Source organism: Diospyros lotus, chromosome 15 (assembly GCF_014633365.1).
Source record: "Diospyros lotus cultivar Yz01 chromosome 15, ASM1463336v1, whole genome shotgun sequence".
Taxonomy (NCBI): Eukaryota; Viridiplantae; Streptophyta; class Magnoliopsida; order Ericales; family Ebenaceae; genus Diospyros; species Diospyros lotus.
In genome coordinates, this window is record NC_068352.1 from 31415045 (window position 1) to 31430339 (window position 15295).

General features: G+C 41.8%; 2 protein-coding genes across 7 annotated transcripts in view; one reads left to right on the forward strand and one right to left on the reverse strand.

Annotated features, from left to right (window-relative positions):
* Positions 1 to 2657: 2657 nt before the first annotated feature.
* LOC127792677 (serine/threonine-protein kinase WAG1) lies at positions 2658 to 4352 on the forward strand. Its single transcript, XM_052323298.1, has one exon. It carries the CDS (start codon positions 2742 to 2744, stop codon positions 4185 to 4187), a length of 1446 nt encoding a protein of 481 aa, XP_052179258.1. The 5' UTR covers positions 2658 to 2741; the 3' UTR covers positions 4188 to 4352.
* Positions 4353 to 4383: 31 nt separating this feature from the next.
* Positions 4384 to 15295, reverse strand: part of LOC127792676 (leucine-rich repeat receptor-like serine/threonine-protein kinase At1g17230) — a 33821-nt gene continuing 22909 nt past the window's right edge. Inside the window, exons 1-4 of one of the 6 annotated variants that reach the window (XM_052323297.1) lie at positions 8801 to 10619; positions 8555 to 8652; positions 5262 to 8462; positions 4386 to 5159 (exon numbers count right to left, since the gene is read on the reverse strand). In XM_052323297.1, the coding sequence (XP_052179257.1) occupies positions 4774 to 5159; positions 5262 to 8175 (3300 nt within the window). In that variant the 5' untranslated portion in view covers positions 8176 to 8462; positions 8555 to 8652; positions 8801 to 10619 and the 3' untranslated portion in view covers positions 4386 to 4773. Of the gene's footprint in view, positions 5160 to 5261; positions 10624 to 15295 lie in introns of those variants that run through there. The other 5 variants (XM_052323296.1, XM_052323294.1, XM_052323293.1 and 2 more) reach the window with 5 other exon arrangements.

The window sequence follows — 15295 nt, forward strand, 5'->3', positions numbered from 1 at the left end:
TTAATATTATTGAAAATATCATTTTGGTATCTCATTACATTATAATATAATCCATTCAAATCTTGAATTACAGTTGTGACCATGTTGGGAGCATCATCAGTTGCGGGGGCTAATCTTTTAATTAGGAAGTGTTGGTTAATTAAAATATAAATTAAAAAAATAAAAAAAATATTTTAGATTTTTATTTTTTTTAATGTGTGTTAAATTTATCTGGCCATCATTAAAAAAGAAATTGCATGAATTTTTATTTGATATTTTTTAGATATATTTTTATCTTTCCCTAAACATATTTTGAATCTTACAAATAAAATAAATAACGTATATGTCCTCCAGTGCATTTTAAAAATTTTAATAAATAATTTGATAAAAATCTTAAAATGTTTCACAATTTTATTTTTACCATTTTATATTTTAAAAAATATTCAAATTTTATCTTTATATAATGTTATCTTACTCATTTTAACAAATTCTACCTTAGTGAATGTCACACACCATGCACATTGTCAAAAAAGTTGTCCATTTCCCTAATATCCCTCAATCCAATTCAAAATATTGAGTTAGTCATTGTTTGGGATCTTGTTTGAGATTTATGAAGGATACTTTCATTCAAATCTCGTTCACTTGTTGAGAAGTCAAATTGTATAAATGGTACAATTTTAAGAAGACCAACACAAACACTTTTAAATTCATTTGGTGCTTGGTCTATTCATACCGATTACTAATTGGATTGTTAAAACATAACTCAAAGAGACAACAACCAAGCTATTATATAAATCTAAGGCCATCTCTAACGGGATTGCCATTTTCGATCGTCAAGCCAAATGTAGTGATCCAAATTCAAATTCTTACTTCCAATGCTATTTGCCATCACTAAAATGATTTGTCAAGAAATTGTCGAAGCTCAAAACCATTACCTCATGTGGTGATTAAAATTTGCCCAACCATGTTTGTCCGAAATAGGGTCGATTTGGCTTGGCGAAGATGAAATTAGGCATCGACGAAAGTTGTAGACATAACGAGATTGGATCTGGAGAAGACATGCTAAACAAGCAGTGACCAGTAGAAGAACGATCAACGGAAGCCATTAGGGGCGATTTGGTGAATAATCGACGACGGGGGCTTGCGTGACTTGGCTATTGACGAGCATATCAGCTTGTTGTTCATTGTCCTCTAGCATAAATGTTTGTGATTTTTTTTTAAAGTATTTTATTTATTTGATTATTTGTATATTTAATTATTAATTTTATATATGCGTATATTTGATTATTTTATATATTTGAGTATTGATTATGTATATATGTATTTGATTATTTTATATATTTGATTATTAATTTTATATATACTTGTATTTGATTATTGATTATGTATAGTTAAAATTATTAATTTTTATAATTGAAAAAATTATAAATAAGGTAAAATATATAGAATTAAAATTTAATAATAAATAAATATAATAGAGAAGAGAATAAGAAATGTGGTTAAAATATGTATAGTTTTTAAAATAAAAAATAAATTACTTATAATATAATAAAAATTAAGATAAAAGAAGTGGAGATGGCCTAATGTTTGGTGCTTGGAGTGTCAAATTCTAACAACGCCCAACCAATAGAGTATAATAATGAAGTCGGCAAGGTGGTGGCGTGCGCGGCGGCTCCGGTAACTTTCGGTCTGAAAATGGTTGGAAGGCTCATTAAAGTACAAGTGGTGTAGCTGTATAAACAATTAATAATAACACAATAATGTCTAAGAAATTAATACAAAAGTACAATATGCTGCTTATGTGCTTGCCCATTCAACATCAACGTCTCCCACCTCATCTCCACTCAAAATTTTTAAAAATTTATTTTGAGTACTTTTTTTGAATAAAATTAAATAAATAAATTAATAATATTATTAAAATTAGACTTATCGACCAAATTAGGATTGGGAAGCTCTCTGCATTAAGATTAAAGATTAAATTGGATTAGATTGAATTGATTTGATGTGATCCCTAAGAAAGGATAGGACCATGACTAAGTTTGTTAAGTATGCTCAACTTAGCCCTTAAGGGTAAAGTTAAGTGATCGGGACTTGCACGAAAGGTTTTTTGTTCTCATATTTTGTGTGTGTTCGTGTTGGACTTTGATTGTTTCGGACTTCTTGATTTACTTTCTTTATTATCTTTTGGGATTGGGCAATAAGAACGCTCGCAAAGATCGTCATCCTAAATATGTTTAGTTTGGACAAGATAAGAAAAGAGGGGATAACAGTTAACAATGATGTCATGTAAACAAGACAATGACCAATAAAAAACCAACATTTAGATAAAAACCGAACCAAAAAGATTTAGTCCCAAACTGATCCAATTTTCTGGTCGAATCAAAATTTGAGGGAATAATAGCTCAATTCTAACTAAAAGAGTGGAGGAATAATTTTGATAATCAAATATATTATTATGTTAAAGTTTAGTTTAAAAAGGTAATTTCAGTCTCCAGTGGCCAGAGCAGAGAGTGGAATTTGAAGTATTTTATTCCGTGTTTGGGTCAACCAGTCACTAATTGCCTGCCGCCTTCCCTGCCTCCTTCCCAATCGCCATCCGCCGAATTCTAAAATTGGGTCAGCCAAACACGTTACATTGATTAATTACTACTAAACCAATTAAAACGTCTATTTCCACTCTTCTCTTTTCTTTATAAGCCAACTGAACACCAAAAACCGATTCCATAAGCCCGTCGCTAATCAGCCAGGCAGCTGCTCCCAGCATGGACGACGACGCCGTTTTCTTCCCGCCGGACTCCGATCTCGACATCAGCTTCACCAGCTGCGCCTCCGCCGCCACCGACAGGACCTTCTCTTCCAGCGCGCGCAGCAGCCTCGCCCGCAGCAGCCTTACCCTCAGCTTCAACGAGTCCCGCCTCTCCGCCGCCGCTTGCGCCGCCAAGGCCGCCGAACCCTGTCTCCACCGCCGGAAGTCGGACGCCAACTGGTCGGCCATCAAGGCGGCTACGACACTCTCCTCCGACGGCGCTCTCCACCTCCGCCACCTCAAGCTCCTTCGCCACCTTGGCACCGGAAACCTCGGGCGCGTCTTCCTCTGCCGCCTCCGCGACTACGACTCCGCCAGCTTTGCCCTAAAAGTCGTCGACCGCGAGTCTCTCTCCGCCAAGAAGCTCTCGCAAGTCGAAACGGAGGCTCGAATCCTCTCTAATCTCGACCATCCGTTTCTCCCTACGCTCTACGCTCATCTGCAGGTCTCGCACTACACTTGCCTCCTCATCGATTTCTGCCCAAACGGCGACCTCCACTCTCTCCTACGGAAGCAGCCGCGCAACCGCCTGCCGGTCCCCGCCGTCCGGTTCTTCGCCGCCGAGGTGCTGGTGGCGCTCGAATACCTCCACGCTCTCGGCATCGTCTACCGCGATCTCAAGCCGGAAAACGTGCTGATCCGCGAGGACGGCCACATTATGCTCTCCGATTTCGATCTCTGTTTCACCGCCGATGTATCGGCGAGGCTCCAGAACCGCGTGGTGGCCTCCGCCAAAACCCGGCGGCGATGCTGCTTTGGTTATCGCCGGCAGCCCGAGCAGGAAGAGATCGTGAGTGAGTTTGTGGCCGAGCCGACGACGGCATTCTCGAGGTCCTGTGTCGGGACGCACGAGTACTTGGCACCGGAGCTAGTTTCAGGTAACGGCCACGGAAACGGTGTTGACTGGTGGGCGTTTGGGGTGTTCATATACGAATTACTCCACGGCGCGACACCGTTTAAGGGAGGGAGCAAAGAGGCCACCCTGCGCAACATAGCATCAACCAAAGGCGTCAGATTCCCGGCGCCGGAGGGGGAGGCCGACGAAAGGGGAACGGCGGAGGCCAAGGACCTGATAGAGAGGCTTTTAGTGAAGGACCCTAGGAGGAGGCTAGGGTGTGCCGGGGGTGCGACGGATATTAAACGTCACCCATTTTTCGACGGAATCAAGTGGCCCTTGATCCGTACATACAAGCCGCCGGAGGTTCGCGGCCTAGTGGTCCGGCGGACCAAGTCGCACGTGAGTCACGTAACTGGAGCGTCGTTAATCCCCAAGAGACGGCGTTGGTGGTGGAAGGGGCTGAGTTATATTACCAGAAAAAATAAGGTGTCTAAGCGCAATCTAAACTCTAACCAAAACTACCATTCTTATAGCAATGGTAGCAAGGTTAGAAAATCAACATAGAGACCACACTTTGATTGCTTGTACCATTTGTGTTTGCCATACATTTTCATCATACTTTGTAAAGTGAAAGAGTTGAGAGAAAAGAACAAAAGGGTTAAAAAAGTTTTGATGGAGTACTTCTTTGGTTTTGTCCAATTTTTCTTCATGTATTGACAATTTTGATATAAATGAGAAGAAGATAATAATAATAAGAGAGTTTGACATGAAAAGTCGAAAAGAAAAAGAGTTTTCAATAAGAAATAAATGATCTGAGATACCAAAATTCTAAAAAGCGACATGAATAAATCAGATCTCTATTAAATAGGAAATGCTTAGAGAAGGATCGAATGAATAATCATTTTATTTTCTTTTTAACAGATTATAATCCATCTTTATTGCATGGGGTTGGGGTTGTTGTCCAAATGTGATTCTCTTGCCTTGATATCTGTATATAGCCAACCTCTCCTCTGTTCAGATCATCACGGAGTGAGAGCATCCCTTGATCTCCATTAAATCTGCAAGTTGTTAGTCCTCAGAAAGAAGGAAGAGAAGAGAGTTGAAGCGTAAGCGGCAGTGGGAGTTGGAGTAGGATCAGTTTGTGACCTCTTCATGAGCCATCTTCATCCGGATCCAGAGGAGTTTCTGATGTTGGAGATGATGGCGAATTGCTCACAACCTCTCTAGCATCCATCAGCATTGCAATGACCTCTTTCATTGTTGGGCGGTTAAAAGGGGACGTGCTAGTGCAGAACAAGGCGATCTTCAGGAGCAGGGACATCTCCTTTGTTGCCCTCGTCGCGCTCAAGTCCAGCCGTTTGTCATATAGATCGCACATTGGTGTTCCCGATTGGATTGATCTTCTCACCCAATTGGCTAGGTCGCCTCCCTGGTCGAGGGGTTGAACTGGAGACCTCCCCGTGACCAGTTCCAGTAGAACAACTCCAAAACTATAGATGTCACACTTCTCTGTAACCTTCATTGTGTAAGCATACTCTGTAATCACAACCCAGAGAGATCTTTAATTCATATGAGTTTCAACACAAAAGATGTGACATAAGATTGAAAGTTTGCTTGATGTTTTGATTCTGTTCTTACCAGGTGCGATGTAGCCATATGAACCGGCAACAGCAGACATGGATTTCGAGTAGGGGAAGTCGATCAATTTCGCCAAGCCAAAATCCCCCACGTGTGCCTCGAGCATTTCATCCAACAAAATGTTGTTTGATTTGATGTCCCGGTGAATGATCTGGGGCTTGCAATCGCAATGGAGATAGCACAGGCCTTCTGCTGCGCCAAGAGCAATCCTATATCGGGCATCCCAGTCCAATAAGCAGGTTTTCCCATTCCCATGGAGTTGCTCGCCTAGGCTGCCGTTGGCCATGTACTCGTACAACAGAACGTTCGAGTCTTGGTGATAGCAGAAGCCATAGAGCTTGACAATGTTGCGGTGCCTAATCTTTCCAAGGGTCAATATCTCAGCTTGGAAGCTGCTATCAACACTAGCTCCTTCTCCGCGAGATTTCAACTTCTTAACAGCAATCACCTCGCCGCTACCCATGACAGCCTTGTAGACTGTACCGCAGGCTCCCCTGCCTACAACCGCACTTTCTGAGAAATTCCCGGTAGCTTCCACGAGGCCCTGATATGTGAAACCTTCCTTTGGGAAGTAATAATTCTCTAACACATTGGGTTTCGCTTGATTTTCAAGTGCAGCAGAAGCAGGCTGCCTGCCTCTTATAATCCAACAAACACATACTGTCAAAACCAAAGAGATCAATCCCACAATCACAGAGATTATGCTCACTAGTTTCTCTTTGGAAGAACCCTCCTTTAACCAGCTTGTTGAATATGGCCAGCGCCGCGTAGAACCTAATCCAGACAAGCCATTGTTTCCAGCGAAGTTGCTAGAATCCATCCTTCTGAAAACAGGGGTGTTTGGCACTGCTCCAACGAGGTTATTGTTGGATAGGTTGCAGACCAGCAGGCTGATCAACTCGCCAATTGAAGCTGGAATTTCACCACCAAGGTGATTGTCGTTTAAATATAGCGATTCCAGCATCTGCAAGTTCCCAAGATTGGCTGGAATTGTGCCGGATAGAGCATTGTGGCTTATATTGAGGGCAATTTGAAGAGACAAAAATTGACCAAACTCAACAGGGATATACCCAGAGAAAAAGTTCCCTCCCATCTGCAATTCTGTAAGCCTGGCTAGACTCCCCAGTGTGCTTGGTATCGGTCCACTCAGTCTATTATCAGAGAGCTTAAGCAATTCCAGATTCACTAGGTTGCCAAGCTCATTTGGGAGATAGCCAGTGAATTTATTCCTGCTAAGATCAAGCCTCTGGAGCTTTGTACAGTTGCCTAACTCATGAGGAATACTCCCGGTGAGCCGGTTAGAAGATACATTGAATGTGACAAGCTGTACTAGTTTTCCAACCTCAGGCGGGATAATCCCCACAAAGTAGTTGTCAGATAAGAGCAGCCTCTTCAAATTCCTAAGCTCTCCTAATTCGGGCAGTATCACTCCCAAGAATCTGTTTCGATAGAGTTCGAGAGCAGACAGGTTGTGAAGTTTAGGAAACTCAATTGGGAGGCTCCCTGTTAGCAGATTATCTCCTAACATTAGCTGTATAAGGGACTTGCACGTTTGCAGACCATGAGGAATATTTCCAGATAACTGGTTCGAGCCAAGGCTTAGAAAATTCAGTTTCCTGAACTTGCAAAGTTGTGGAGGTATGCTACCTGTGAGATGATTGGCAGACATGTCAAGAATGGAGAGGTTACTGTTAACGCCAATAAGAGGGGGAATAGTTCCCTCAAGATGGTTGTCGAAGAGTTGTAAATCCTCCAAGAATGTGAGGTTCTGAAGCTCCAAGGGAATTCTACCCGTCAAATTATTTATCGACAAATCTAACTTCCTCAGCTGCTGTAACTGTCCAAGCTCTCTTGGTATGCTTCCCTGCAGGAGGTTTTCAAAAAGTTGGAGCAAGCGGAGGTTAGGAATCCGGCCCAACTCTGGTGGAATGAACCCACTTAAATTGTTCTCAGAAAGATCGATCTCAACCGCACTTGAACAATCTCCTAACTCCCTAGGAATTGTTCCATTCAACTGGTTGGTGTAAATGTACAACTTCTTCAACTGGGTCAATTTTCCAATCTCCTTGGGGAGGCTTCCACTAAAGGAATTTTCATGCAGAGCAAGCAGTTCCAAGCTGCTGAAGTTCCCAATTTCAGGAGGAATCTCGCCAGAGAGAAGGTTTTGCCAAAGTATCAAGTCAGTGAGATTCTTAACCCTCTGAAGCTCTACAGGGAAAGAACCTTCTAACCTATTCTGTGCCAACCCCAGTACCTGCAAGCCCTCACATTTGCTGATCTCTGCCGGGATTGGACCGGAGAAGAAGTTTCGGCCGGCCCTTATAATCCTTAGCCATTTCAAGTTACCAAGTGAAAGTGGGAGCATTCCAGTGAAGTTGTTACTGTAAATTACTATCTCTTCAAGCATAGTTAAATTCCCAATCTCCTCTGGGATTTCACCATATATATAGTTCTCACACAGAGAGAGCTTTCTTAGGGTTGAAATTTTGCAGATTTGGGCTGGTAATTCCCCATGGAATCTGTTAGTGCACAGGTCTAAAACCTCTAAATTATGGCAGTAAGCAAGATCACTAGGAATGGGGCCAGCAATGAAATTGGATGAAACGTTGAACAGAGTCAAGTAAGGGATCTTACAAATGAAGGGAGATAGATTGCCAGACAAGTTTAAGCCACTGAGATTGACAGAAAATACCTTGAATTCATCAGTGCAAGCTATACCTCTCCAATGGCATGGAGTTAAATCAAAGGGGTTCCAGCTTTGGAGATTGTTGTGGGGATCAAGAAGGGATCTTTGGAACTCCAAGAGAACAAACCCTTCCTGGTTTAAAGATTCAACCTTGACGATAAACAAGCAGCAAGCCATCAGCACCAAATGGAGATGTTGCTGAACGTGTTGAGTCATCTGCCTTGCCATTTCCCAAGGGATGAAAAGAGGGCAAGAAAACAAAAAACCTAGATGCTAGGTTTCCATGGCAAGATTGTTATAGAGGGCAAAGTTGATGAGCACTCAAGAGGTGCAAAAGCTATATAGTAAACAAGTCATGGATCAAAATTAGGGTAATGATTGCGTATTTTAGTTAACAAAAATGCAGTCATGCATAGAAAGAACCCAATAAGGAATTAGTAAGGATAGAGAAACAGAGACTATGGGATGTGAAATTGACCCAAGAGGACTGAAGATACCCAACTGAACCTGCAGCCCTGGGGAGCAGTGTGAAACATAAATAAGGAGAGATGGGTAGAAATAACGAGGACAGGATAAGTGAGAGAGAGAGAGAGAGTGATGTGCAAACCTTTAAAAGAGAGACAATAACTCTGAAGGGCCTAGAATGGTCTCTACAATGGTCTCTTCTATTATTAGGGTTCAAATCTCTCAGAGCAACTCGTGGACCTAATAAATTTATGTGCGCACACTTAAAACAACTGGTGGTTGCGGGTTCTCATAATCGAGAAAAAAGGCGTGAAAAGATTGATTAAAGAAGGCAAGAAGCTCGAGAGAGAGAGAGAGAGAGAGAGAGAGAGAGAGAGGGCAGCTCTACCATCAGAGTCACGATCCAAAAACAGAGCCAGAGAAGGAAAAATGGAGTCAACCCTGCACTTTACAGCCGGGAAGTGAGTGCCCAAGTTGGGTTTTGCTTTTGTTCATCATGTTCTTCTTCAATTCAACCTTTTCTTTCTGATCAACATTTGTTGCTGTTTCTGCTGCTACTGCTACCTCCACTTGTCTTCTCTTCTCTTCTGATTCTTATCATTATTTTCCATTGGTTGGTGGGTGGACCATATATAACAGTAGTAGAGAATGGAGATGAAGACGAGTCACGGGAATAAATGGATTGCAATCTCCGCCATTGTTGCTTGGCCTAAATTAATGTTTCTTTTGACTGTTTGGGATAGGGAGAAATCTGGGAAGCAATGATTCTGCATGTTGAAACTTGAAGCATGATTGTGAGAAAGTGCAGGCTCTATCTGCCCCAATTTCCTCAAATTCAGTGGCCTCTTGCCCACTTTAATGAGTTGGGTCATCTGGCAATTTGCTCATGGCTTAAGTTTTCATATTCAGGTTTGAATTTTTTGATGATCCATCACAATCACACACGGGCCTTGTGTAGTTTGTCTTCTAGTTCTAGTAGTTAGGTTTAAGCACATAAAAAAAAAATCATCATATTAGTATACAATTATTGATGATATAGAACAATCATATTAATATTTTTGCTAGAATTATTGATGATATAGAACAATCACTCTAATTTTGTGGGAATTTAAACAGTCTGATTTTAAGGAGAGTTGGGTGCTCATTAGTTAAAAGAAAACAGTTCCCAGATTTTGTATCAGTATTTGATGGTTAATTTTATGAAGAGGTAGCCGCACGCTCCCTTCTTGCCTCTCCGAAGGTACCTGCAATGGAGATGGGGACTTGTTCCCCCGGTCGATCTCCGACGATCAAGTTAGCTCCCCCTCTATCGAGGATTAATTGTCTCTTTTAAACTATATGTTCCAGAAGAGGATAAGAAGAATCCCCCACCTTTTTCTTTTACCTTTTCTCGGGATAGGGATCATGGAGGGATCTTCGGGATCTCCCCTCCGCCTTCTTCGGAACTTTCCCGATAAGGATTTCGCAATAATATCTGTCTCCGAGGAGTTCGGGATAGCTGTTGCCTCTGTGACCTTCGGTGAGTTAGCTTGTTCCTACGGCCTCGGAGATTTCTTTACTGAGTGCCTATCTGATTGACGTGGCGATACTTGTCTGTCATGTATCTTCTAGATTTAAACAAGAAGATCACAGACTAAACTCCCTATTGGGAAACGTATCTCCTGACCGCCATTGGGTATCCGTCTTGGCGTAATTATGGGACCGAGGGCGTTCTCCTCATCACTTGCCCCCCACTTCTTGAGCTCTTCGGCTTGAAGGGCTCGAGGAGTAGTAAAGCTCCTGAGGCTCCTCCTTCTAACTTCTTCTTTTCCTTTCTTTTTTTTTTTTTTTTGCGTGTCTGGCGGGCGCGAAAATCGATTGGTTTTGTCGGTGGTATCCCTTCCTTATGCGTTGTCCGAGGCCTTTTCGTCTTTCGAGCTCTGTCAATACGTGGTGATTAATGCTCATTATTGCTTGCCCTTTGGTCTCTTATTCCCACAGTTTAAACTTTAAATGGGAACTCTTCACCCTCTCTACTTATCTTTCCGCACGACTTTCCTTCAGCTTTAGCTTTTCTTGTGCCGGCAAGCATTTTCCCCTTCTTCCGCCTCTCTTTCTTCTAGCTCTTTGCTATGGCGATAATTGGTTCTGGGAGGTTCAATCCCGCCGGCGCAGAGCTTATTGAGTGGGAAAAACACCTTGCTGCTTCAATTTCATGCCAATGGATGAGCCAGACGGAATGCCAGCAGTTCAGAGAAAAGTACACGTCCCCGAAGAGTAGGAGGTAGAGTTCAATAGCCATTTGCGAGCGTGTCATCCCGTCGCCGGCCGCCTCTGCATTTACAAGTGTGCTTTTGACAGGGGCTTTTGGCTTCCTCCCCGAAGAAGAGTGATGTCCTTACTTCAACATCTTACCGTCGCTCCCGCCCAGCTGTCCCCCTTCGGATGGCGATACCTGATGGGGTTCCTCCTTATTTGTCATTCTGGCAAAATTGAGCCAACCGGGGACCTCTTCGACTACTTCTTTACGACCAACCGCGACCCCGGAGGGTGGATCTCCATCTCCCCTCGGATCGTGAAAGATGGCCGTCTCCTCGCCTGCAAGGGGTACTCCGGACTTGAGATTTCTGCCTCGACTCTCATGCAATCTGGCGGGTCGAAAGATTCTGATGATTGGAAAGAGCGCTTCGTCTTCGTCCGCCCCAGGCCATCCGGCTATTCTCAAGAAATATGGTCTGTCTGCAACGAGTGGACTCTAGATACTAAGCACAAGCGTCCGAGCGTCGAGACCATCGAAGATTTCGCTTGCCGACTTATGAAGAACAGTCGGAACTGGGAAGAAGGATGGCTTTCCAATCCCAGCCTTACCCAAGCGGGTTTGGACGGCGAGAACTGTGAGCTCTTTTTCTTTCATCTTCTTCTTTACTCTCTCTTCTTCCTTTGTCTGTATTTGATTTTCGTTGTTATCTCTTTCTTAGTTGAAGAGGTCTGGGAGATATCGTATTCTACTATCACCGGAGGGATGATTTTGGACTTCCCTGGGAGTAAGGGTCCCTCGGCTTCTCCCAGCAACCAGAGAGTTGACTGCACTCTCACCCTGCAATTAAAACACAAAACAAAACACAATAAAAATTTTATATTTTATTTATTTATTTAGGCGAGAGGTTTATACTCGTCAGTGTACGAGTGCAGTTGTAGTTCAAATTTAAATTTATACTTTCTGGATAAGTCCAGGTCGTCCACTGAGAGATTTATTTATGGCAAAAGAAAAAAAGAATGTCACACACACGCACACGCATTTAGATGGATTGATAACATGATTTTTTATGATTTTTTTAGATAACAAATACTAGAAAATAAAGCAAGACAGAAGTTGAAATAAATACTAAACGTGAGAATATGAAATTGGAAAGTACTTGAGTTAAGACAATTTCAGTGCCAACCCGTTGATTCTCAAATATTAGCATAAAAGATTAGCAACATTAATTTAATTTCAGATATGAGGATTTGTTATTAAATGCAATTAAAGATAATGATAGCTCTAGTTTAAGCAATCCCCATACATGATATGCGGGATTCTAATTTAAGAAACTACCATAAATTCAATTACAATTAATACACAAAACAACTAAATTAATCATCCGGGTTTGGGTATGATAGCGTTTCCAGTTCTAGTAACTCTCATGCGTGACATGAAAGCTCTAAGTTAGGCTTACGCTCCAATCCAAACCTAGTGATTTTTCAATAATCAAAACACACTCATATTGAAGTTTAAACCAATGTTACTCATTTAAAGCATAGCTTTCTTTGGGAATCATTGGCGTTAGACACTGTCCTTGCCTTAACCCAAGATTAGATTTAGCTACTCATCTCTATTAAATTAATTGACAACAATTTAAATGACATAATTTAAATAACAGAATTTAAATGACAGGAATTAAAATAGAAGAAACTAACCGGCCATTTAGGCGGTAGATAATTAAAATACAAGAATTAAAATTGCAAGAATTTAAAGGCAAGAAACTAACCGTCCATTTAGGCGGTGAATAATTAAATGACAAGAATGAAAATTGCAGAAATTTAAAGGCACAAATTAACCGGCCATTTAGGCGGTGAATAATAAAGTAATAATAAATGACATAAGAATTTAAAAGAAGAAAGGAAGGAAGTAAGATCACAAGAGAGAATACTAAAGAAAAGGGGAAAGAACAAGAACAATTCTCAAAGAGAGAATTATAAGGAAACAACTAAACTTTGATTCAAGAATAATAATCACACTTACAAATGCAATCAAGTGATCTATTTATAGGCCACAAGATGCAATACAAACCACACAATTTCAATTATTCAACTAGACATAATTATATCTAATGGGCACTCACACACTTAAAGTTAAATGGATTTTAGCTATAATACACACCTAATATTAAATGGATTTTAGCTAAAATACATACCTAATAAAGCATTCATAAAGTTAAATAGATTTTAACTATAATATCCACCTAATAGTTAAGTGGATTTTAGCTAAAAAACACACCTAATAAAGCTCTCACATAAAAAATAAAAATAGATTTCTATAAATTGATTTTTAATCTTCATTAGGATTAAAAACAATCCTTGGGCCTTCTCCAAATAATATCTTCCATAGGTTGCTCAAATTGGGCCTTAATTCTTCATGGGCTTAAATTCTTCATGGACTTTAATTTTTCATGTGCTTGATTTCTTCATGGACTTGAATTCTTCATGGGCTTGATTTCTCCATGGGTTTGATTTCTTCATGGACTTGAATTCTTCATGGACTTTAAGTCTTCATGGGCTTTAATTCTTCATGCCTAAAAAAAATAAAAATAATTTAATATTATTAATAAATTATATATTATATATATGTATTACACATGGCACATATATATATTATATTATATTATATATATTACATGAATGCATATAATGATGTATATGTATTATATATAATTTTATATATTATTATTATTATTATTAAATTTTACTTTAAAATTTCATTTCATTCATTTTTCAATTTAAACTTGCATATAACCATAAAATATATATTAATATCTAATTTAAACTATTTTTAAGATCAAAAGAAGGATATAATTATAACAAAATTTTTATAAAATTAACCACTAATCAAGAGTGTCGGAGAGGGTTGCACCTCCCGAGCGAGTTCCAAAGAGCAAGAAGAATAAAAAAAACTCAATACCTTCTAGGTCGCGAAGGGCGGTGGAGGAAGATCCTCGAACCTTCCAAGAGGCTTCCAAGAGGGACGTTGCTGGGGGTTCGGGGGACCCATCTTCCCAACTCCTCGCTTCTCAGTCCAGAGACCCTCCGAACGCGTGGCTGGAAGCCTCCACCATGCCTGCGCCCTCGCCGATCTCTCATGAAGATGATTCAGCAACCATCGCACAAGTGCTTGCTGTAGCTCACGCAGAGGTCTAGAAAAGACAAACCTTGGCAGGTACGGAGTCCAGTGCTACGTCTCCCAGCATCCCTATCAGTTCGGTTTTTAAACGAATTTTAACGCCATTAGCACCAGTGGCATTCAGAGCTGACGGGGGAGGCTTCGCTGGAAGAGACTTCGGCATTGTCAACGAAGGAGATATTAGCACGCCGGACGAAGAGTCGTAGGATGGAGGCCACTTCCCCGGCTGCTACTCTCTCCGAGCCTTCGGCTCCTGAAGCCACCGATGTTCCCTCAACAGCTTTAATCCTATCGGGGACCCTACGAACTCCGAACGAAACCGACTACTGCGCCGAGATTTTGAGGGTACGACTGTGTTCCTTTCTCTTTTGACTTCGCCCTTTTTCTATGCAGGTAGGTCTTAATCTATGTTCTGTTTTCACTTCCTCAGAACCTTACAGAGTTCCAAGGTTTGGTCTTTCGGCAAGAATCCGAACTTCGAGCCCGGATTATTTCCCTGGAGTCTGAGGTCGAAAGGCTTCGGGGGCTTGAGTCTCTTTCCTCCCAACTGTCGAGTCTCGAACACCGTGTTCACATTTTAACTAAGTCTGTTGAGCTGGCGTAAGAAGATGCCCGACTCGCCAACGAAGCCGAAGCTCAAGTGCGCGAGGATTTGGAGTTGGTCCAAAAAAACATGCTTGAGGCTAATCAGGCCAATTCCCGGCTCGGGGAGGAACTGGACGCCACTAAGGGTGTTAATCACCAGCTTCAGGAGGATATAAAAAGACTTACTCTAGAGCTGAAGGAGGCCAAGAAGGGACAGGTCGAAGCGTTGGAGTCTTATTCTCGGTGCAAAGAAGACCTTCGCACTGCTCATGTCCAACTCCAATCCGCCCTCAAGGATGCCCAAGTGGCTTTTCAAAATGGTCGCGAGGATTTCCGAAGCTCCGAAGCTTATGCCGCGGAACTAGAAGAAGTTCTTCGGGGCGGGTTCGAGCATATGAGGAAACTTGTCAAAGAGCGCTTCCCGAACCTGGATGTAGACTCCATCCCCTTCGACGTTGCTGCCGCCTTGTCCTCTTTAGAGTAGATATTTTTGTATTCAAACCTGCTGTCGTAATAATAAAAGTGTTAGATTTTTTCGCACAAATTTCTTTTGCTACTGCCTTTTTGTTGCCTTGTTTCCTTTGCTTTTTGTCGAAAACAAGAAAAGGCCGTTTGGGATCAGGCTTGATCCTTCCTTTTTGCCACCCCTGCTTATCGCAGGACTTGATCTTTGCCACTTGCTCGAAAGGGCTCGGCTCTGGCCCCCCAAGGATCACACCTGATCCCCGTAACGTCATTGAGGGGTTGAGTCATATCTAACCCTTTTATCTTAAGCCTTTCGAGGATCATATTTGATCCCTTGTCTTTGCCGGGGGTTCGGACCCTCCGAGGATCACATCTGATCCTTTGTTTTTGCCGGGGGTTCGGACCCCCCGAGGATCA

What these genes read in the sequence shown, in the direction of transcription:
- LOC127792677 (XM_052323298.1), top strand. Translation starts at nt 2,742, where the DNA reads ATGGACGACGACGCCGTTTTCTTCCCGCCGGACTCCGATCTCGACATC.